This window comes from Bacillus rossius, chromosome 1 (assembly GCF_032445375.1).
Source record: "Bacillus rossius redtenbacheri isolate Brsri chromosome 1, Brsri_v3, whole genome shotgun sequence".
Taxonomy (NCBI): Eukaryota; Metazoa; Arthropoda; class Insecta; order Phasmatodea; family Bacillidae; genus Bacillus; species Bacillus rossius.
Window position 1 is genome coordinate 327,495,256 of NC_086330.1, and position 22,398 is coordinate 327,517,653.

Here is a 22,398-nt window from a genome sequence, read left to right on the forward strand (position 1 = left end):
AGAGTTTACACAGAAGGGAGTATTTTATGGTGAACAGCGACGTTTATTGAATCAACATTCCAGTTTCATTTTGTGGTATCCTGAACTTCGTGGATCGTTTTCACAAGTATTCTCTTAGACGAAGTTGAAGGAAACATAACTCACTATTACAATTTTTTTAATTGGCTACAGCTTTAATTTTAAGCAAATTATTAATGTTATAACTTGCCAAACCACAGGAGCAAGCTACGAACTCTTGTCGCAGTAAACAGATGTGACCTATTGTGTATATTATTTCAACCGAAGTTACTCACGTAAAATTATAAGTTATTATTTCCCAGTAGCTGCATGCCGCAACCTATTAAATAATACCAGACGATAAAAAAGTGAAAAAGCTTGGTGACATATCGTTATGAGTGGGAAAACAGGTTCGAAATAGATTGCCCAATTAATTAATAAAGTTTTATTTATAACCACTATTTAATTATTAATTAAATTATAATTCCCTAAATGTCCACGAATTAATCACTCTTTCATTTAGTTCACAGTTCACTCTCCCCACTGGTGCTCTACTCGACAGTGGATCTCCCTACTGCTCGTCTCTCAACCCGCACCTCTGTCCCGTAACACACAGCACCAGTCTCCGCACACGAAGCCCGTAGCTTATCGTCCGCGTTCACTCACCAGCAGGTCACACGCCATCTTCGCTTCACTGCCTCGTAGCCTGGCGTCGCTGTTTATATTCCCATCGGCCCTCTTCTGGAATGATCTCGCACCTCCTTTTAAGTGTCGTACCATCAAGGTCGACTTGACCCCCGAAGCTCCCAGAACAATGGCTTCATGGTTACGCCACTTCACTCTGTGGCCTCCAGAGAACCCGCAGAATCCTCCAGAGAGATCGACGAGGGTCCAGTGACAGAGCGCCAAGGAAGGGCGAAGCGGTTGGAAAGGGGGGAGGGTTACGAGGACCACCGCTAAACCGACAAAGAATGCGTCCCGCTAAGTGGACCGCCAACGGGCCTGCTGTCCGCCAGTAGTTCCACTGTCCTGCTTTGCAGCCCCGTCTCCAGTATACTCGTAACAATATTACTAATAGCTTATAAGGGTAATAATATGCATTGGTATTCCCAAATACTAATTATTAATTATTCAAACATTCTTAATGACGGTATTTTTCCCAATGAATACCTATATTAAAAAGCAAGGCTATCGACTGAAAAGATTTGCGGGTTTAATGAGTTGTAGGATGAACGTTGAAATAGTACCCATGAGAAAATGGTAAATAACTTTGTTAGGCGTCTGGACTGGGTATTTCGTGATTCGTTACCTCTTTATTTGAATTTTTTTATTATTTTCATCGTGTTATCCACATGAACTGGAAAGAATCATATAAAAGTTTGAATTTTTGCTGTCTTGAAATAAAATTGCAATTTTTCCCTTCTAAAAGTATTGCTTTGCAGCATGGGTGGCATATTAGAATTATTGTTGCTGGAGTCTAAATGTATCAAAAGTACCTTTTATATTTAAGTGTATTTTACCCTAATTCCTATTTTTTTAAACTGTTAATTCACTGTCACCAATGAAAGAGCTCTGCCGCAAACATGCAATGTATTGTCAGTGACTTATCTCCCCATCCTAATCCCGGATATGCTAAAGTAAAACCCTTCATCTATGACGTTAATTTAACATGATGAATTATTCTGAGCAAACAATACACACACATCTTTTTTTTTTCTTTCCGAGTAAGTAGCTTTCGTCGCCTGCTGCAAATGACGATCGTCCAAAACTCGCTCTACGACCGTGTTCACACAACGGTCTCTTACGTGCTTAATTGATGTCAGTTGACATCAATCCGTCATACAGAAGGGGACGCATTGTTTCTTACAATGATATTTTTGTTCCTCTTGCAAAAAAAAAATTAATTTACGGTGTAGCCGTAATTTTTTTTTTCTCGCATGGTGGGTCCGTCGCTGCCTGTGAGGCCGGTCTCCGCTGCACTTTAATCACGCGGGAGGCAGGCGAGCGGGCCGTGTCGCCAGAGGGCGTGGTCCGGGGCGCAAACAACCCGGCGCCCGGCGTCGCTCGGCCACGGGGACCACACATTCCGGGACCACGCCCCTCGCGGACTGTGGCCACCGTCCCGCGTTCCCTTCCCCGGCGGACAAAACACCCTCACTTACCCCCCTAGATCCATACACACTTTTTTTTTTTTTTAATTAAGGCACACTGCATCACAAATATCGAAGTTGATTATTTTTTTTTCCCCCTTTTATTTGATATCCAAAATCTTGGCTCTTCGTATAAATGCGTTTGGTGGGAGTAATTTCGTAAATGGAACGGTAGTCAAGGAACGGAAATGTGTAACAGGAAGCAGGGAGAGGCGCGCGTAATTTGATTTTGTTTCGAGAAATCAATAGTAGCTACCATCATTCTTGTTAGACAGAACTATGAATAGGTTTAAAAAAAAAATATTAAAAAAATAATCTTTTTTTTTTCCTAAAATGAATACTTAAAAAGTTATAGCCATTTTCAGATTTTCAATTAACTCCTCTAAAGTGTACCAAGAAAAAAAGGTTATTTGTATTTTTTTTTTTAACAACCAATAGTAGTATCCTGTTAAACAGAAATAAAGTTCGGTTTTAAACAGTGAAAAATATTTTCTCAGTTTTTCCCTTAAACAAATATTGTAGATAATAAGACCACTTAAAGGTTGGTTGGTGTTTGGAATAGGTTCGATATATATAGGTACAATAATAGTGTAATATAAATATTTATGATTATATATAACAAATATGTGTAATAGTGTATGTATATCAACTTAAGGATTTAATACCCCTAAGTAAGGAGCACGACTTTGCACGTTTAGAATGTAAAAGCGTCTTGGTGTTTAATTGTAGTATTAGTGTTATTTTCTATGTATAGCATCTAAGCTCTCGGTGTACGGCATTTGGTGAGAGTAATTTCGTGAATGCAGCGGAAATGTGTAACAGGAAATAGGGTGAAGCGCACGCCATTCAGTTGTTCGGTGCGGTCTACAGTCGGCGCTTGTGCTGGAGCGAGTCAGCGAGAGTAAACGTTTCCATGGCGTTTGAAAAGAGAAGAGAAAGAGAGAAAGAGGAAGAAGACACAGCTGTTTACCGTTCGTTTCTCTAACAGTTGTCTTGAACATAGCGAAGTATTACCATCATGTGGCTTTTATAATTTATTATAAATACGTTACGAAATAATAATGTATTATATAAATTCAATAATATTTATGTGTTGTGATGAAATACGTGGTGTGTAACACATAGTTCGTGTTACGATATGTAAAATGTTTACGCATCACTGCCGAGTACAGAAAGACTCGTTCACTTTTTTATCCTTCACTAATAATTATTCTAACAATTGCAGTAATGGTTTGTTGGATATAAATGGTTTTCTTTTCATTTAATATAATAATAAACCTTTTATTAATTTAAGAACAAAATTTATACTGCGTACTGAGTAATTAGTGTATTTTAGTCATTATACCACTAAATATCACTGCTTGCAGGAATGCGGATTGTATGTAAAGTGTTATAGACAGGATTTTTAAAATAATATTTGAAAGATTGATAGTAGTTATAGGGGATTGATAGCACACCTACTGAGGGAATTGTGGAGTGTTTGACCTTTAACCTCTGAGGTGAGGCCAAATAAAAAACGGGGCAGTTGCCAAGTTTCTTTTCATCACACGGGTAAAAAAATATTGTTCTTTTTAACTACCGTTGCATTGTTTTCACTACCGTAATGCTAATTTTTTTAAAAATCACGAAAACACCCAACTATGCGCGTGGTTAACAGTTTGGATTTTGTGACATGCGCGGGGAAATGCTGTGATGGACCATTAGTTCAGGCCATCGGCAGATCTTTCCCCGACATTTTCCTGATGAAGTTTTTTTTATATATATTACCGTCACCAGTTGATCTCGTTGTTAGTACGCAAACCCAAATAAGGCCAGGCGCATTGGTTCACTGTCTATATTTGAACTCTGAGTAAGATTCGGATGACGATTTATCAATAAAATCATTATTCCTTCAGAATTCAAAGAAGGTAAAGCCGTGGAAAAGCGAATACTTGAAAAAATTTTTAGTGAGTCTTTCAGGAATCGTCAGTGATGTGTAAACATCCAACCTTGGTAAAACGAGCAAATTCGTGTGTTGTCATGCTGCAGATTAATTTATAATACGAAACTCGGACACCAAATTTTTTCGTAAGTACAATTCTTTCAAATAATTCATATCGTGGCAAATTTACGAAACGTATTTATTTTAAAGGAAACCCGGTAAAAAAAATTATTCCCCCATTTTTAAAAACTATCTTTAATTCTGTTTAACAAGAAGATACTATTGATTTCTCAGAGCTAGCCGAACAACAGGAGTACCGAACGCGTCGCATATAAATGCCTCAACGCTGAACAATTAACATTTCCCCCTAGACCGGAATCATCATTGAGCGAGTTTTTGAGGTTGTACTTCTTTAGGGGAGTTGAGGGTGAAATTTTAGGAATCACAAGAAAATCAATTAAATAAGCGCGCATTACGAAACGCAAAACAAACATTTGACAGGTTGAAGTTCCAATGCGCACGCATGCAGAAACTGCTATAGCCGCTAGCCGAAGTCGACAAAATGGCGGAACCACGTGTGGCAACATGCACCTGTGGATGTTTCCTTGAACTTGGGAAGGGGGTGGGAGATATTTACTAAGCGTATTGGTGTGCCAAATTAAACTGAAACTATCCTTGGATACATTTTCTATACTTTAATAATCATAACAAGTTATAATCGCAACTTAAAATATACCTTTAAATTATTAGCCATATAAATTGTGTAAAAACAATCATGGCATTAAACAAGAATTTAGTTCACTAAATACATCAAAATAAAATTGACCTGAAACATACATTTGAATACACATATGTCACTAAGTGTATGAATGTATAAATTGTTTTTGTTAAAACGACAGTAATTTATTCTTAAATACTTTCTACTAATCAAACAACCTTCCGGAGCTAATTAAATATTCAAAATTTAACATCAATATTTCATCAAGAAATGATTTTATTCAACTGGCGTCGAATATATGTACCTAGGCTAACAATTTCTCGTGTCTCTTTAGAATGACGAACGCTGCGCTATATTTAAATTTTTATGTTACCTAAGGATTGTCATAATTATAATGCGTATTTTTAAGCTGTAATTTTTTTCTATTTACTATTATGTACTATAACATAAGGTATTAAATATATTTTTACTGTAATGAAGTTTAGTTTAGCACACTAATACGCTTAGTACATTCCTCGATGTTCGAAAACGGATGATTCACGTAAGTCCGCCATCTTTTAGAGATTTCTGAGATTTCAAAAGATAGCAGCACCAGTTCAAAACATTTCTTTTCCAATAGACTTCCATTCCTATCACGAAATTACTTTTTTATGAATGCTGCATTACCGAGAGTTAAGATGAGAAACACTTGGGCGTTTAATTTTTTTTCCTTACAAGAGAATCTTCCGCAGTGCAATCTGTGAACCATAAATCAAGTAACACAAACTGAGATGCATATGAAGAGAAACATGTGACACAGTTGATGTGTGACGTCCACCAGTGATTGGTAAGGCTCGTGTTGCACAGTACTGCAGTAAAACCCTGCCCTGCTCTGGCATGTGGCTCAGCTAGTGGTGTTGCCCTCCCAAACTTGTCGCACAAACTGAGCTGCCCTTCCTGTGACAGTTCCTGATTCCACGTCAACATGCGTCCCTCACACATGACATTTATGAACAGTGTTTGGGGCAGTTGCTGGCGGTCATTACCGCCAGACGTCGATGCCAAAAGTTTCGGATCAACTGTAATTCACTGTGCTTACACCACTTTTTATGTTAACATGTGTTAGTAAACGATTCAGACATTTTTTTCCCGAAAATTTGGGGATTACTTGTAAACGAGAAAAAATGAAGGCCAACAAGGCAGCATTTACCAAACTTCAATACACAGAGAAAATGCATTTCTATACTTTTACAAATTTTCCTGGAAATAATTTGTAATACTACAAGAAAGATATTGTAACTTTGTATTTTTGCATATATGACATACGTTTTTCGATATTATACTCGGTATTTCTCACGAAAACTGGTGAACAGTTTTATCTTTTAAATTACGTTTCATTCCAGCATAATATTTTTAAACCATGTAAAAGATAATCGAATAATCAAAAATTTTAATTTAGATTTTTTTTCATGCTTATTGAGTGTGCAGTTAATAGCGGAAAGCAATTCAGGGAACGATTTACAAGTAACTTTAAATGCATAAATTCCCGGGCAAGAATCTGAACCCCGTATTATTGCGAACACTATTTTGTAATGATATAGTTGTTTTCATGTAAATGTACAAATTTACAAATAACTGTAATTTTACATGAATACTGCTGTGTTAAATTTAAAAAAAAAATACATTATGTATTACGTTCTATAACATAATTAATAGGTCATGCTTATTCCAGGGACAGTTGTGTGGTACGCACCCACAACACACGAAGCTAGGTTACAGACGAATGAGGTGAAGTCAACAGGAGAGGGTGACTTAGCTGACAGCACCCGTTTTCTGGAATTTTTCCATGAGAATTTATTGAGTGAATATTATGACCACACTCCTGGCATGATAAATTCTCCGGTCGTTGCCTATAACTGTCCGTTTTGTTTGGTCTCATTTTCGCGAGGAGCCGAAGATTCACAACCGTCCATCCCGAGGCTGCGTTCGTAAACGTTCGGTTTATTTTTCTCCTTGGTCTTTTTTTTTTCTTCTCTCATTGTTTACACGAAATCGATAAGCCGAGTATTTGAATTGCGAATTCCATTTTTAGCATATGAAATTATCTTAGAAGATAATGTATTCCACAAAAATTGTCCTACAATTTTTCGCAATTTAACATTTTCAGATAAAATATTGTGTGGTTCTTCGTTTTAAGTTTTATGTTGATTATTTCAAACGTTGGTAATTCTGAAGAAGAGCGCCTTCTCTGGAAAAGAAAAAATAAAATACCAAAATTTTAGTACTTTACCGTTTTACAAAGTGGTAATGTTAGGTTAACCACATTAAAAATACTTTTAGAATTGTGGACAGATGGTTAGGTTAAGTAAGCTACATTAAAAATACTTTTAAAAAAACATGCTTTGTTAGGTTACTTTAAAGTAATTTAAATGGTTGATTAGGAATTTATAATGCAGCTAACTTAACGTAATCAAGTGTCCTTTTTATTTTACAGTATTTTTTATAGGTAACCTAAACTAAAATAACGTTCAAACGATTTCACATTATTCTTAATTTGGCTAATCTAACCTAACCAACCGTTCACATTATTTTAAAGTATTTGTAGCTTTTATATAGGTATGAATGTAGCTTATTAATTCTCTAATTTTTCCATCACTAAGTCTATGAAAGACGGTCTCGAAATCTTTGCCGCGTATTTTTTTTTCCCCTATAATACATAGCACGAGTGAGCGGCGAACTTCGGTGAAGTTCGTAACTTATCTGGGTCTTTGAAAGGACAGATTTGAACCTTAGGCTTCCCACAACTTTCCCTAGCACGTGCTCCATCTGAACTTTTCCAGGTTCTTTGCCACAACCCACACCAGTGGTGGATCCCGCTTATAAAAATAATGTAAAAGTTTTAGGTTGTATGGAAAACTTCCCAGTTAAATGTAGAGTCCGAAATTTTCGACGCATTCCTGATATATTGAAATGTAATAACCAAAACTATGCTGCTAAACCGGATTTCAGAGTATTATAGTTAAAAAATTATACACTTGTAGAGAAGCACTAAAAATTTTTTAAAATAATATGTGAAATGTGTATATGTAACCCACGCGCGACAGAAGTGAAACTTGTTTATTATATTTTTAGGTATATGAAACATAATTCTATTTGTCTGACGTCACAGATCAAAAAATATATATACATATGTGCAAGTATGCGGGCGCTAAATTATGCTATTGCGAAAGAATGCAAGTGTGAAAGTATGCAAGTGTGCAAGTGTGTTAAGTATGCTGCGTAATTTCTCTCTCTCTCTCCTGCCGTCTCCTACTCTCACGGTTCCCCCACCATGTACCTAACCATTCCGCTCGTGCGATCGGAATTTTCGTAACGCTAGAAAATTTTGGGCCCCTCAACAAAGACCCATAAAATATTGTTTGATTCGAGAGTTTGTTTATCGGGGAAGTGAGTTTTGGTTGGTTGAGTGGTGGGGGGGGGGGGGGGGGGGACGGAGAGAGAGAGAGAGAGATATAGAGATAGGACCACCTCTGACCCATACACGTTTATTGTTTTGTTTGTGACGTGTGGGGGGTCGCTGGTTGTCGGCAGATGTCGGCGAGCTGCGTGTCGCAGGAAGCCGCGCGCGCCAAGAAGCTGAACCTGGAGAAGGCGACCAACTTCATGCGGCAGTACCGCGATCCGCAGAGCCGCGAGCTCAAGAAGCTGTCCGCCAACCAGTTCATGGAGGTGTGGAGCCACTACGACAAGGACGGTGAGCTTCATGCCCGGGCGAGAAGGGCCGTCGCTACGCATTACGTCTGTGCCAGCATCGTAACGGCATCCACACACAAAACTAATTTATTAATGGTAATTTAATGATGTGATAAGTGTTTAATGAATAGTAGCTCCGTGGACAGGTTCAGTCACAAGGATTGAGGAGGGAGTCGGTGACCGACAGTCATCTGAATTCACGGTGGCCATCTTGTGCTGGGGATCTTTAAGGTTTCACAAGGATATGAGAAATGAACAGAAACAAGGTGTGATTCCGTCTGAATATAATCACTCCATACGTAGGAAACTTATAACAGATATTAAACGATATTAACATACAATATCAATTACGTACTTAAAGAGCTCTCAGGTATATTCAGAAGAAAAAAAATATGGGCCGGCCCTAAATTAGATTATAAAAAAGGTTTCATTAAAAAAAATACATAAACCAATAAAACAAATTGGTTGTCTGTAAAGTCGGTTTACGGACGATAGTTAAATGTGACGTCATAACAAAATATTGATGAAATTATTCATCCAGAAGAAAATGAAATATCATATTCGGCCTGAGACTGAGCCGTAATAGGTTTTTGCAACCAAACCATTTAGGCATTAAAAATATTATATTCTTTGGGGAAGAATTTTTTTTAAATTTTCTATCTTTTGTATTATAAAATCTACCTCTGCATATTTTTATGAATAAAATTGAATCATTTTTATTGAATTATCCCTATTTTGTATGAATAGAAAGGAGTGAAATGAAATCTACAATTTAATTAATAAATTTACTTAAATTTGTATTCATTAATTCAAATAGATATATTACCTTTGAAGTGTCGTGCGCGCCGTATTTATTTTTACAAGTACAAAAAAAAATTTCGGCTGCCGGGATTTGAACCGTCAACCTATCGATTAGTAATCAGTTTTAGTTTTAGTTTTAAATTCATTTATTTCAGCAATAAAATACACAGTTACAAAGAACACAACAGCAAAGAAAATAGCAGGCTCCAGCTGACTCAGTTCTTTCGTGCTTAAAAATAAATACATGATAAAAGTAAAATAACACAAAAGTACAATAAATATCATCATTATAAATTCCAGGAAAAAGTATAAAAAGAACCAAAGCACAGCAAGTAAATAGTGAACAGTAATGAAGTAAAAAAAAAAAAAAAAACGATCCGAAGTAATGAAAGAAAGATGGAGGGTCGGAAGAACCAAATTAAAAGGTAGTTCGCCAACTTGCTTTCAGATGTGATAATTTAAAAATTGACTCTGGGGGCCAAAATAGCAGCTTACAAAGGGTAGAAACTAAATATTAGAAAAAAAAAATAAAAAATTATGAAAGCGAAGGACTAATAGGCCCACAACAACAGGTAAGTAATACCTGCAAGGAAAGTGAAAAGGTAAGAATAAGGTAAATACAAGTAGTTAAAAATGAGCCCTAAAATACTTACATGCTAGAGAGTACAGAAGAATAATTAACACAAGGTAAAAGAAAACACAGTGAGGGAGGCAGCCAATCGGGGCCGCTATAGGGAGGAACAATAAACAAGGCGTTTAATTCAAAACACGAACATAGCACTTAACAGACACAAGGCATAAACAAAACAACAATAAATAACACCATAAAAGTACATAAGAACCATGCACGGGCATAATAAACTACACAACCATGCACGGGCATGACATACGACACAACAATGCATGGGCATGGCACACCACACAATCATGCACGGGCATGAAACACAGCACAAGATGAACCACTTCATTATGGGGGGTCTTCGAGAACGAAGTCTTTGATGCGACGATGCACATGCGGCGCCAACATGTCGCAACTGCCGATGCTGGAGATGACGGGGTTGTGATGGTGGGCGGCCCGAAGGAAGAATCTTGAGGCGATGCAGGGGATCAGCTCCGATGGAGACGGGACACCAGCAAGACGATACAACAGCGTAACGGTGGTGTTCAGCGACATGCCCAGGATAATGCGAAGCCCACGGTGATAGCCCGACAGAATGGGCCGGTGACAGGAGGCAGGGGCATAGGCCCATAGTGCAGCCCCATAAAAAAAGGATGGGGAGTACAAGAGCCTGCCACAGTTGAACACGCAGGGCCTCCGCCAGAGTACAAGCCAGGATCAGAACAGGACGGACAGAATGCAGCGCAGTCAGAGCCTTGGCGGACATGGATCGAATATGGGGGTGCCAAGTCAATGTGAAGTCGATAAGGACACCCAAGTACTGCACAACCGACACCCAGAAGAGGGGGCGGCCCAACAGGACCGGCGGTGCGGGAGGTCGCTTCCGGCGCCTGGTGAGAAACATTATTGCGGTCTTTTCAGGATTCGGGCGGACACCCCAGCGCTGAAAGTAAGTGCTGACAGACCTAAGCGAGCACTGAACACACGCTTGCAGCAGGAGAGCAGTTTCACCACTGAAAAGAATGGCCGTATCATCCGCGTACTGTAAGGTACGAGCAGTGGGCAGCAAAGGTAAGTCAGCCACATAAATGGCGAACAGGAGGGGGCTCAACAGCGAACCCTGAGGTAACCCCGCCGCTACCGGCAAAGGCGGAGACAGGACGCCAGAGTCGCGCACCTGGAAAACTCTTTGGGAGAGAAAACTATGGAGAATGGAAATGAAATGCTCGGGGAACTGAAAATGGCGGAGTTTGCAGAGCAGAGCATCATGAGGGATGGAATCGAAGGCGCAGAATGATGACGCGCACAAAACCCGTCGGTGACAGAGTCAACAACAAAAGCAACAGCATGTAGGGCAGAATGACGCCGGCGGAAGCCGAATGGCATGTCCGGCAATACATTTAGCAGGTCGGTGTACAACATCAGCCGGGACAGCAAAATGCGCTCAGCAACCTTCGACAAAACCGACAGCAATGATATCGGCCAGTAAGATGTCAGCTGTGTAGGAGGAGCATCGCGCTTGAGCACAGGAACAACAACCGCCAACTTCCACAAGTGAGGAAAGGACATGACCAGAAAGATACAGTTAACAAGCTGCGTACGGTAAACAACCCTCTTGCGGGAGAGAGACCTAAGCAACCGAGCAGGCAACAGGTCAGCACCGACAGCTTTGCCGCACTTCAGGCGCCCCAGAACTCAGGACACCTCCCGCGGAGTGGCAAGCATCCATTTGGGAAGCTCGGGCTAAGTCGCTGGCTGGAAGCGAAGTGAGCGCAAATCGGCACCAGGTGCCCCAGGAGGCGCTTCCACCGGACGAAACAAGCACAAAAAAATTCGGACAGCGCAGACGCCTTGGCTGCCGGATCCTCCAGCATGCCCCCCCGGCGAGGACAGCGGGGGAATATCACGTGGAGTAGCGCACATGCGGCGTGCAAATTTCCAGACCCCGAAGCTTCTGCAGATGAAGATTCGCTCGCCACACAGAGATCGCCCATTGGGCGCGACGGCGGTAAGAGTGGAATAGGTTCAAATCCCCCTGCAGATGAGAACGCTGCCACCGAGAAAGAGACCAGTCACGCAGACGGATCAGGTGTTTGATGTCCGCCAGGAAGGGGGTGCCCAGGTGTGCAGGCTGGCAACGAGGAATGGCAGCAGCTGCAGTCCCAAGAATGGCAGAGGTGAAGTTTTGCACAGCTGCCTCCAGCGATAGCATGGTCCGAGGCACAGCAGTAAGATCGAGCCGAGAGTCCAGTTCCTGCTGATAGCGCGGCCAATCCGCCCTGCCAAAGTCCCACCGAGACTCCGCAGGGCCGCGCGCGAGTCCGACCTGAATGCTGCTAATCACTGGTAAGTGGTCCGAATCGAACCCCATGTATGACCAAATGTGGGAAACAGCAAAGCCAGGAATAGTCACCACCAGGTCCAAAACTGATTAATTCTAGTGCACACACGCATGAACATGTGGAAATCATGGGCAGCAGCAAATCGAGACAGACCCCGGTCCCAGAAGTCCGTGATGGCACAGCCCCAAGCCACATGTTTGCAATTAAAATCCCCCGCCATGATGAGGAGAGAATCGAGCCAGCACAGCAAGTCGAGATCGCCAGAAGGAAATGCACGGTGGGGCAGCAAGTAAAGAGACAAAAGCGTGAAAGGGCGGTGAAAACCAGTGACCCGAACTGCCAGAGCCTCAAGGGCCAGGCCTGGCGGGAGATTGCGACGATAATGGCGCACACCATCCCGAACCAGAAGAGCCACTTCACCATGCGGAGCATTGGCGCGGTCAGAACGATGCACGACATAACCAGGAATGTGAAGACGGGAATGAAGCTTGAGCCACGTCTCCGACAGGCATACCAGCAGCGGGCGAAACCTGTCCAGCAACGCCAGGAACTCGGGCAGGCGAGGAGCCAGGGAACGGCAATTCCAAAGAAGAAGAGAGTCACTCATCAGTCGCTGAAGAAGCAGCAAAAAACACCACAGAGAAAGCATCCAGCGCCTAAAGGACGACACCCAGACCCGAAAGGAGAGCCTCACACTTGTCAACCAGGTTGCCAGCACTGCGAAGACCGCCAAAGGCCTGCCGAAGACGCGACAGCCAAGAACAGAAGTCGAGACGGTGGAGCATGCCAACAAAGTCCCGAAGGGAGTCCAAAGTTTGGACCGAAATCGGAAGGAGCAGCATCACGGGAGGACGACGGATGCGCGGCAGCAGAACAAACAGAAACTGCAGAGGAGAAAGACCGACCGGGCTGACGCCAAGCCGAATCCACCGCCGGGCGCGGCTGGGCAGCATGCTGGGCCTGCAACTTATCCACCCGCTCTTTTCGACGCAACTCCTTGGCATGGATCAACTTCTCCCTCTCTGGGCAGCCCGAATAGTTGGCTGTATGGTCCCCCTTGCAGAAGCAGCAGGTGGGCTTCTCGGAGGGAGGGCGAGGACAATCAACTGACGCATGCCCCTCACCACAGCGCACACAGACCAGATCTTCAAAACAATTGTGGGAGGTGTGCCGAATGCCTTGGCAATGAAAGCATTGGACGGCCCGACGGTTGCCCCTGTACAACTCTACTTGACAACCCACATGACCAAGCTGATTCAGCTTAAGCACCTGGTGGAGCTGGTCGACACCATCGAGGATGACCATAAACAGCGGATACGGCTCGGGGGAGTGCCCGCCAGACCCCATGCGCAGCATCCAGAAGTGGCGGATGCCGGCCGCCGTAAGACTCTCTGAAATACCCTCCACCGGGGTGTCAATATGGAGATTGCGCAGAACCACCCGCGCATTACGGTCTTCAGGGCATGTCCAAGAGTGGTGACGCACCCCTTTCGCGTGCAGCAGCTCCAACATCTTCAGATGGTCCCCACGATTGGCCATCTGGTACGTTGATGAGGTAGAGTAGTGCCTCGCCACAAACTCAGAGTAAAACTTCTTGCGAAGGGCAGACAGATCACGAATAGCCGATGGTGTCAGTCCCCCACGACAAACAATGAGAGGGGGCTTCTTTGGTCTTGATGGCGGTGATGCAGCGGCAGAATCGGTGGCAGATGTGGGCACCGACGACCGAGCAGCAGAGGACGGCTGACGGTGCGAGCTGGACAGTGCGTACAACGCGCACGGCCACGGCACCGAGTCCTTACCCCGTGTTTGCGCTCAGGGAGGAGCACCTCCTCCCAGCCCTGGTCGTCACGTAACTTGCTCTCAGGATCCGGATTCCAGGAAAACTCGTCGGCCAGCTGATTCTCTCGTCCAGGGACGTGTTCAACCGTGAACGAGAATTCCTGAATCAGAATGGCCCACCGAGTGAACTTAGACTTCCGGCCCTGAGCGGAGTCTAGCCAGCGGAGGCACTGGCTGTCGGTTCTCAGCGTGAATGAGAACCCCTCGACGTGGTGATGGTAGCACTGCAGGGCCCAGACCACTGCAAGACACTCCTGCTCATTCACGTGATACCTCCGTTCAGCCTGCCCAAACGTTGGGCTGGCGTACTCGATCACACGCCTCACTCAGTTGTCATCCACTTGGTACAGCACCGCACCCATCCCCTCCTGACTCGCATCTGTCTGGATGAAGATGGGCAGTTGGAAACCAGATGTGAGAGCGTGTGACAGTTCCTGAACCAGTACTTAACCTGCCGCAAGGCCTCGTCCGCGGCGGGTGTCCACCAGAACTTGGTCTTTGGCCGACAGTAGGTCTGTCATCGGGGCCGTGATCGTGGCGAAGTCGGGGACAAAGGACCACAGCCAGTTGAGCAGCCCCAGCAATTTCTGGAGCTGCTTCCTGCTCCTCGGTGCCCCCTTCCCCTCGATCAGCTCCAACTGCTCGGGTCGGGGTTGGCACCCCTCCGCCGTCACTATGTCTCCAGGAATTCGATATCAGTTGCCCCAATGTGACATTTCTTTGGGACACAGGTCAGTCCGTGTCTGGCCATACATTCCAGCACCAGTGCCAGGTGGTGCGCGTGTTCCTCCCACGTACTGGACTAGATGATGACGTCGTCCAGATAGGCACTGGTGAATTCACCAATGTACCCGTCCAGAACACGTACCATCAGGGCCTGGAACGTGGCAGGGGCATCCATGAGACCAAAAGGCATGGCGCAGAACTGATATCGCCAGCCATCTGGTGCTGTGAATGCCGTTTTCGGGCGGTCTTCAGGGCATACTGGCACCTGCTAGTATCCTGATTTCAAGTCAAGAGTCGTGAAAATGGTCGCATCCCCCAGTCCGGCTAGAGCGTCAGTGGTGTTGATTTGTGGGGGCAGTGCGGTAATAGTCAGTTTGTTCACTGCCTGAAGTTCACGCAAAAGCATTAACTTCCATCCTTCTTAGTGGCCAGCACCACCCTCGAGTTGTATGGGGAGGTGCTGGGCTCTACCACTCCATCACGTAGCATTTCGTCAATCTGTGTCTGAATGGCCTCTCGCTCTCGGGGCCCTAACCCGTATACCTTCTCGAAGGGAGGGCGGTGCGGTACCATCGGTATCCGGTGTTCTGTCACAGTCGTACGTCGTAGCCGGTCCGCGGCCGCACAAATAACTGTGATTGGGAGGCGAGGACACTGTTGATGGCGTCGACGTGTTCTGCTGGGACCCCGTGTTGGTGATCCTCTAGGCGGATGACTGACCGAGGAGGACTAGGAGGAGCCTGGTGCACGCCGTACACCGTCCAGCGCCCCCGGGTGCCGAAGTGCATCCGCCCAGCTTGTACCTCTACGGTTGCGTCGACCTTGTACAGCCATGGGACTCCCAGGATCAGCCCCTCGCGGAGCTCGGGGACCATCCAGGCCTCGATGTGGCTAACGTGACCAACGATGCTCAATGATACCTGAGTGGTGCCCCCTGCTGTGGCCACGGCATCTCTGGTGGCCAGCTGCACCAGCTCCTTCCTCGGGGTCACCGCCTCCGCCGCCACCAGGTGGGCTGCGATGTAGGATCGGCTGGCGGCGGTGTCCACCAGGGCCAGCATCTCCCGTCCGTTAGCGCGGATGGTTACCCGCAGAAGCTCCTGCTCCTCGGGGCCGACCCGTCCCAGCTGGGCAGTTGTCTGTTCCCCAACGTCCCCGGCCTCCGGAACTCACGGAGATGTCACCGGCTCGCCCTGGAGTTGACGCGCCGATGCTCTGGTCGCCCACCTCGCCGGCGGCAGGCCGGTGAGGCGGTTGGTCCGGTCCCGGGAAAACCTCTGTCGGGGCCTCTGTAGTCGTGGTGACACACTGTTGTTTCTGTGGTCGCTCCAGCATGTAAACAGCTGGCTGTTAGCATATTCGTTTCCCACCATCCCCCGACGGCGAACGTGAGGTCGGTGTTCTCGGTGCGGGCGGTGGTTGACGAGTACTCCTGGTTACTGGGTCTGCTGGTGGTTGGCGGGTGGAGGAGCGGCGCCCAGTTGTCTTTCCGCCCCCGGCCCCGCGTTTCCCGTCTGCGATGCGCCGCCTTCGCGCGCTTCTTCCCACGCGGCTCTGGTGGGGCACAGGCGACGCCAGTGGTATGCCTCCGGGCAAAACCGGCACCGTGGTGGGCGCTCGTCCTTGACTCCTTACTGTGTTCCTGTCGGCCTGGTTTCCATTCTTCTGTGACGTCCCCCTTCTGCTGAAAACCGCTCTGGATGTCCCCTGGTGCCGCCTCGATCAATCGCCTTCCGAGGTCCCGCGCCGTCAGTGAACCTCACCACGGCCATGTCATTGTCCGTGACTTCCGTGAGAGTCACCCCCCTCGATCCTGAGCGGACCTGGTAAACCTGCGCGCCCCTGGGTGCCGTTCTGCACTGCAACAGGTCGCGCTCAATTACGCGCGCGAGGGCCACGAACTCTTCTGTGCCTTATCCGGCGGCTGTCCTCATGAAGGGGTGAAACTCTGGTAACAGCTGTTCGACGATGGTCGGTAACGCCGCACTTATGTTCCCACCTGTTCCCATCTGTCTGAACATGCGCAGCTTTTCGTAGATAAACTGTTCCGCGCTCTCGTCCTCGTCTTGAGTCCGGCAATAGAAAGTCCGCAGACACATCGCACGTGCTTTATCGTTGTCGAATTTAGCCTCGACTTGACGTACAATGTGTCCCCAATCAGTATCGAAACTCCCGGCCATTGACCACCAGTTCATCGCATCACCACGGAGCTGTCCAGTCACTCACGACGCCCACTCTGCCCGTCGCACTTCGTACAACTTCAGAAGATGCTCGCACTCCCGCAGACTCTCCCGCAGGTCCTCATTGTCACCCCCCGAGAACACTGGCAATACAAACGGCGCATTGACGTATCGCACGACCGACCCCTCAAAGTCCGCGGGCCCGTCACTCTGTTCCCGCTTTCCGCTGTTGTCTGTGCTGTCCATGTCGTCTGCGCTCCCGGCTGCTCCACTCATCCAACACACTACGTTTTTAACGTCACTTTTCCCAGAGTCCTCCCCTTCGCCCATCTCTGTCTCGAAGCTGATCGGATTGTCCGTGTCCTGTTCTCTCTTTTTCCCCGCCATCCTTCACGCCGGCACTACTGATCCGGGACGTAATCTATCTCCCCGGTAATACAGTCCGCGCCTTCCCGTCAATACAAATGCATAACATATAAATATGCTAAGCTTATTATTATCCAACAAACAAACCTGGCTTTTGCAGTCTTGGTTGCATTTACACACATGATTCTGTAACTTATTTTATTTTTTAACTAGCTTTTCCATTATTATTCTATTAAAAGTCCTTTTGCTTGACATGAAATGAAATTAAAATAACTTCGATTATAATTTAACGATGTATTTAATGTCTTGGCATGGAGACGGTTTCTTGTTTGACTGTTGAATTATAATTTGGTTCGGTAAAAATGTCTTTCAATTAAAATAATTATTTTATTTTATAATTAACTATGCTCAACCAAGTTATTGGACCAATGTTGACATTATCGCTAAAATGTCACTCTTATAAAGCAAGGGCCGCCGTTTTAAACATGCCTAGTATTCGAATAGATCAATTTTGTAATTAAGTTTGGACAGTTTTTATTCTAATGTCTTCATGGATCGCTTTTTTTTTGCCCTCGCGACAAAATTTCAAAGAGTTTAAAAATAAACATAAAAATATATTTTTAAAGAGTTTTAGAATTTTAATAATGTGTTTGGTAACAAAATGCATAGTTAAAATATTATTTTCACCTGAAAGGGGTTTGTAACCTATGCTTTGCATTCTAAATAATAAATTATGATAGGGTGTAAAAGTAACGAGAAAGGTGTACCCGTATGTATTCGTTACTATAACAATCAGTACTCGTCACTTTCGTATCGTTACTTCTGATACTGCATAACATGCTATGTTATGTTACAGCAACGAATCGAGTCGTATTGCGTACGCGTACAGTATGACGTCGCGTAAATAATAATAAATCGAATATAAACAATTAAAAATATTTGATAATTAACAGTTTTTGTTAACCAAGAAACATTTAAATCTCATTAGAGTGGCTTTATTATAATATATCTTTTAAGATAAGAACAAAAAAAAAGTGAAAATACGCGATAATAAAAAAAACAATATCATACATATGTATAATTTGTAAAAAATACTTTCTTACGTTGTTTCTGTTCCAATCTCAAACTTTGTGTACACACACAATATCTTTAATAAACAGTAAAAAACTTGGACGACGAATTTCCAAATTATACTTTACTTAATAAACAAACATCGTTCTTGTAACGTAAATTCATTGAATATGCGCGCGCATGCGTAAAACATACGAAATGCAGCCGTGTGTAACGTTTCGTTACTCGTTACTAGACGGCGCACCCGTTACTCAGTACCGAATACATACGGTTTGCTACAGCTCTATAAATTATCTTTAATGGATCTTTCTTAATCTGAAGTACGAAAAAATAGGGATAAAATGAAACGATTCTCTAGAGGTACCTATTCTTACAAAAGATTAAAAAAAATTTAAAATAATTCAACATGAAGATAAGTTATACTACTCACTCAACATTTGTTAAACGTTAGATAATGCAAAAGAAGGGATTTTTTAAACAATAATTTATTTTAAATTGTATTTTTTAATTGTTTTTTTTTCTGACGAATCCAAAAAGTTTCAATTAATTTTGAAAGATTCCAGTAGAGCTAGTAACTCTTTCTGACACGAGTACATTTTGTTCGAAATAATAACATTTTAAAACAAGAGAATTTTCCTCATTTTTGTACAATTTTAATACAAAAACGTAAAAACTTCTAATAATATTAATTTACTGTAGGAAATACACACAACTATATTTAAAATTGTTAACTAATAATTCACTATCAAAAAAAAACTAAGTTACAGCCTTGTTCATTAATCCAAACCAAAGCAAATAGAAAGTTAATCATGCTCAATGCTACAATTTTTTTTTTGTAACAGCACTGCGCTCTGATTACCATTTTTGTTACATTGAGGCAGTATAGGTAAATCAGATTAAGTACATAAATAACACCATTAACATTATACACTGGTGTAACGGTAGATCGTTTAGTTTCACAAGGATATGAGGAATGAACAGAAACAAGGTGTGATTCCGTCTGAATATAATTACTCCATATTTATTTAAGGAAACTTATAACAGATATTAAAATGTGTTAAAATAAAATTTCAATTACATAATTAAAAGAGCTCTCGGATATGTTAAAAATAATATGGGCCGGCCCCAAATTAGATTATAAAAGGTTTCATTAAAAATAAATAAACTAATAAAAAATACAAAGATGCTCAAACTATCCCAAAGTAGGTATATTCTTAAAGTCCAGAATGTAAGTTTTATATAATTCTTATTTCTTCGAAAGTAGTAATTTAAAGGTTGTTTCAAAAGGGTTCATAAGTACGGTAGCACCGGAGGTCGGATGTTTTCTGGCCGGAGGTCAGCAGTCAACATGGTGCCAGGGTGCCTGTTTGTTGAAGAGGAAGTGTGTGAAAATGCGGCTAAGTCCTCATCCGGCTCTTGGACCCTGTCTGTGAACAGTCCGAATCAAACATGATCAGAACTGGTACACAGACAGTTAGCAAACAAGGCAGAAAATGCCCGCAAAAAAATAAGGGGAGGTCGGGGAATAAAGCTGATCGTAACTCACCAGACAGGGCAGTTGGCTTCTAGGATGTGAAGCGTAGCAAGTCCGGATCTGAAGCTTGCGAAAACGCGGGAGGCGCGGACGTTTCCATCATTAAAAAAAAAAAAATTAAATAAAATTCGTAATAGTTAACCTAGAAATTCGGAAATCATTCTAAATTAATACAAATTTGCTTAATAATTTACTGACTGATTCGATTTAATCCTGTCCTTGGTTCGATCCTTGACTGATGCAAAAAGTTAATTTTAGGTAAAAAAAACTATTCAATTTAATATGATAAAAATCCTAACAGCTGCTTATTTTTTTCATCGAACAGCTGATGATGACAAAATGGTCACCGTATTGGAAATCCGTAATAATTAACCTAGAAATTCGGGAAAAATCTAAGAATAATTATAAACATCTCTATAGAAATAATTAGTTACTCGGTCTATTTTCATCCTTGATTCGATCCTTGACTGATGCAAAATGATAATTTAACTAAAAATTACAAAAATATGACAGGTTAGAGAAAAAAAAATAATTACAAATAAAAAAGTTATTACATAATTTCTACTCTACCACAAGAAAAAGGAAATTAATAGTGTTTCTCGATTTCTACAGTCGTTTTAGAAGGCGAAGCGAGTCCTTTGCGTACCTTGACACGTGACTTCAGGCCAGTTATACATGACAGCCGATTAACCAGACACGACCAGTTGGTAGTTAGGCACTTTCAGTTTGTGGTCACGTTAACACGTCCAGTTGGTGGTCAGGCACATCCAGTTCATGGTCAGACTCATTAAGTTATTGGCTGGAAACGTCCATTTGGTGGTTAGACACGTCCAATCTGTAGCCAATCACGTCTTGACGTTAAGCTATTCATGTTACGTTGGTGATCATGAACGTAAGTCGGGGGGCAAGTCACGCATGTCCAGTTAGTTGGTCAGGCTATCTCATCCAGTTGGTGGCATGTTACGCCTATTTGTTTACCAAGCACGTCTATTCAGTGGCCAGGAACGCATGTCTAGTAGATGGCTAGGCGCATCCAGTTTTTGGTCAGGCTAACACGATCAGTTGATGGTCAGACACATTGCGTTGATGGCTAGACACGGTCAGTTGACGTCTACAAGGAAAACAAGTACAAAATGGTTAGAGTGGAAGTTATGGTTGCAAGGGTAGGGAAATTACATTAATAAAATACAATATTTATCCTCGCTTACTCTATACGAACAGTCCGTTAACACACCCGAAATATTCTCGGAGGCGATTCTTATACACTTAAATTTCTTCATAATTCATAATTTCATCTTATAATCGTGTCAAAGCAAACAGATTATATCTAAGTGTCTGTGTGTGATTTTAAAATAATTTACTAAAAAATAATGTTTTCTTATAAAATTAGATAACTTAACAAAATCTTACGTAAAAATGGTTTTTGTTTGTCGGTAAGAAATCAGCTAATTCTGTCACTGCTGGTGCTGTTGACTTCAATTTCAAACATGTTCAAAATAGTAACGCCAGAATTAGTTAAGTTTATTTTATTGTGATAGCTAAACGGTTCAGTAGGTATATATGTTTATAAAAAAGAAAATGTTTCCTATATATTCTGTCCCCGTGCACGAAGTCGCGAGAACGGCTAGTTTCAAATAAAGCCTGCATTTAAACATCCAACGTATGAGCTATGACCGTAGAGAGACTTAATTTCCTATCGGATATTAGAATTTGGGTAAACTCCCTTGATTCCTTACCATGGTGTTAAACATTGTCAGGATACGGCATGCTGTGACGCGTAGTTGAAATAACGTTTTTTACCTCATCGTCTTCATATTGTTCGGCCAAAAATATTACGTAAATGGTGCTTGATAATTTCATATGATGGTTAGTAAGTGTGAATTTGAATCTCCGTTGTTAAAAAGTCACTTTCATAAAGAAAAGTTGTTTAAAAATGTTTTTGCGATGCCAACACTATACTTAACACAATGTCTGAAGTGTCAAACCAATATGACGCAACAATTAAGAGAAGGGGGGAAAAGGCTTAACATACCATGTAATCATGCAGACGTAGTCACCCCTTGTTCCTTACGTACGTCTGTGGGCGATAAAACAGAAGCGTAAACACGCTCTACTTGTATATTTAGTCTATGGTAAGTAATTTAGAGATAAACGCAACCTATATTTTTGAAGTATATAACAGATGATATAAAATAAACTAGTTAGAAGGAGATGAAAATATTAGAGAAAAATATCTAATAATCTAACTTGTTATCAGTCTGATGGCAATAAGCATACTCTAAATTACCTTTGCAGCTTGTGATATAGACCAATCTCGAATAACTTCTTAAACACGCAATTGACATGTATGTCTAGATCAGGATTCCAACCCAGAACCCGTCACACAGAGGCTAGTTGAC

General features: G+C 42.9%; 1 protein-coding gene across 1 annotated transcript in view; it reads left to right on the plus strand.

The window, feature by feature from the left end:
- The window catches only part of LOC134528011 (calbindin-32), a 349,487-nt gene that overhangs the window by 180,983 nt on the left and 146,106 nt on the right, over positions 1-22,398 (plus strand). Inside the window, exon 2 of the mRNA XM_063361169.1 lies at positions 8,357-8,519. Coding sequence (XP_063217239.1) covers positions 8,357-8,519 — 163 coding nt within the window. The remainder of the gene's footprint in view (positions 1-8,356; positions 8,520-22,398) is intronic.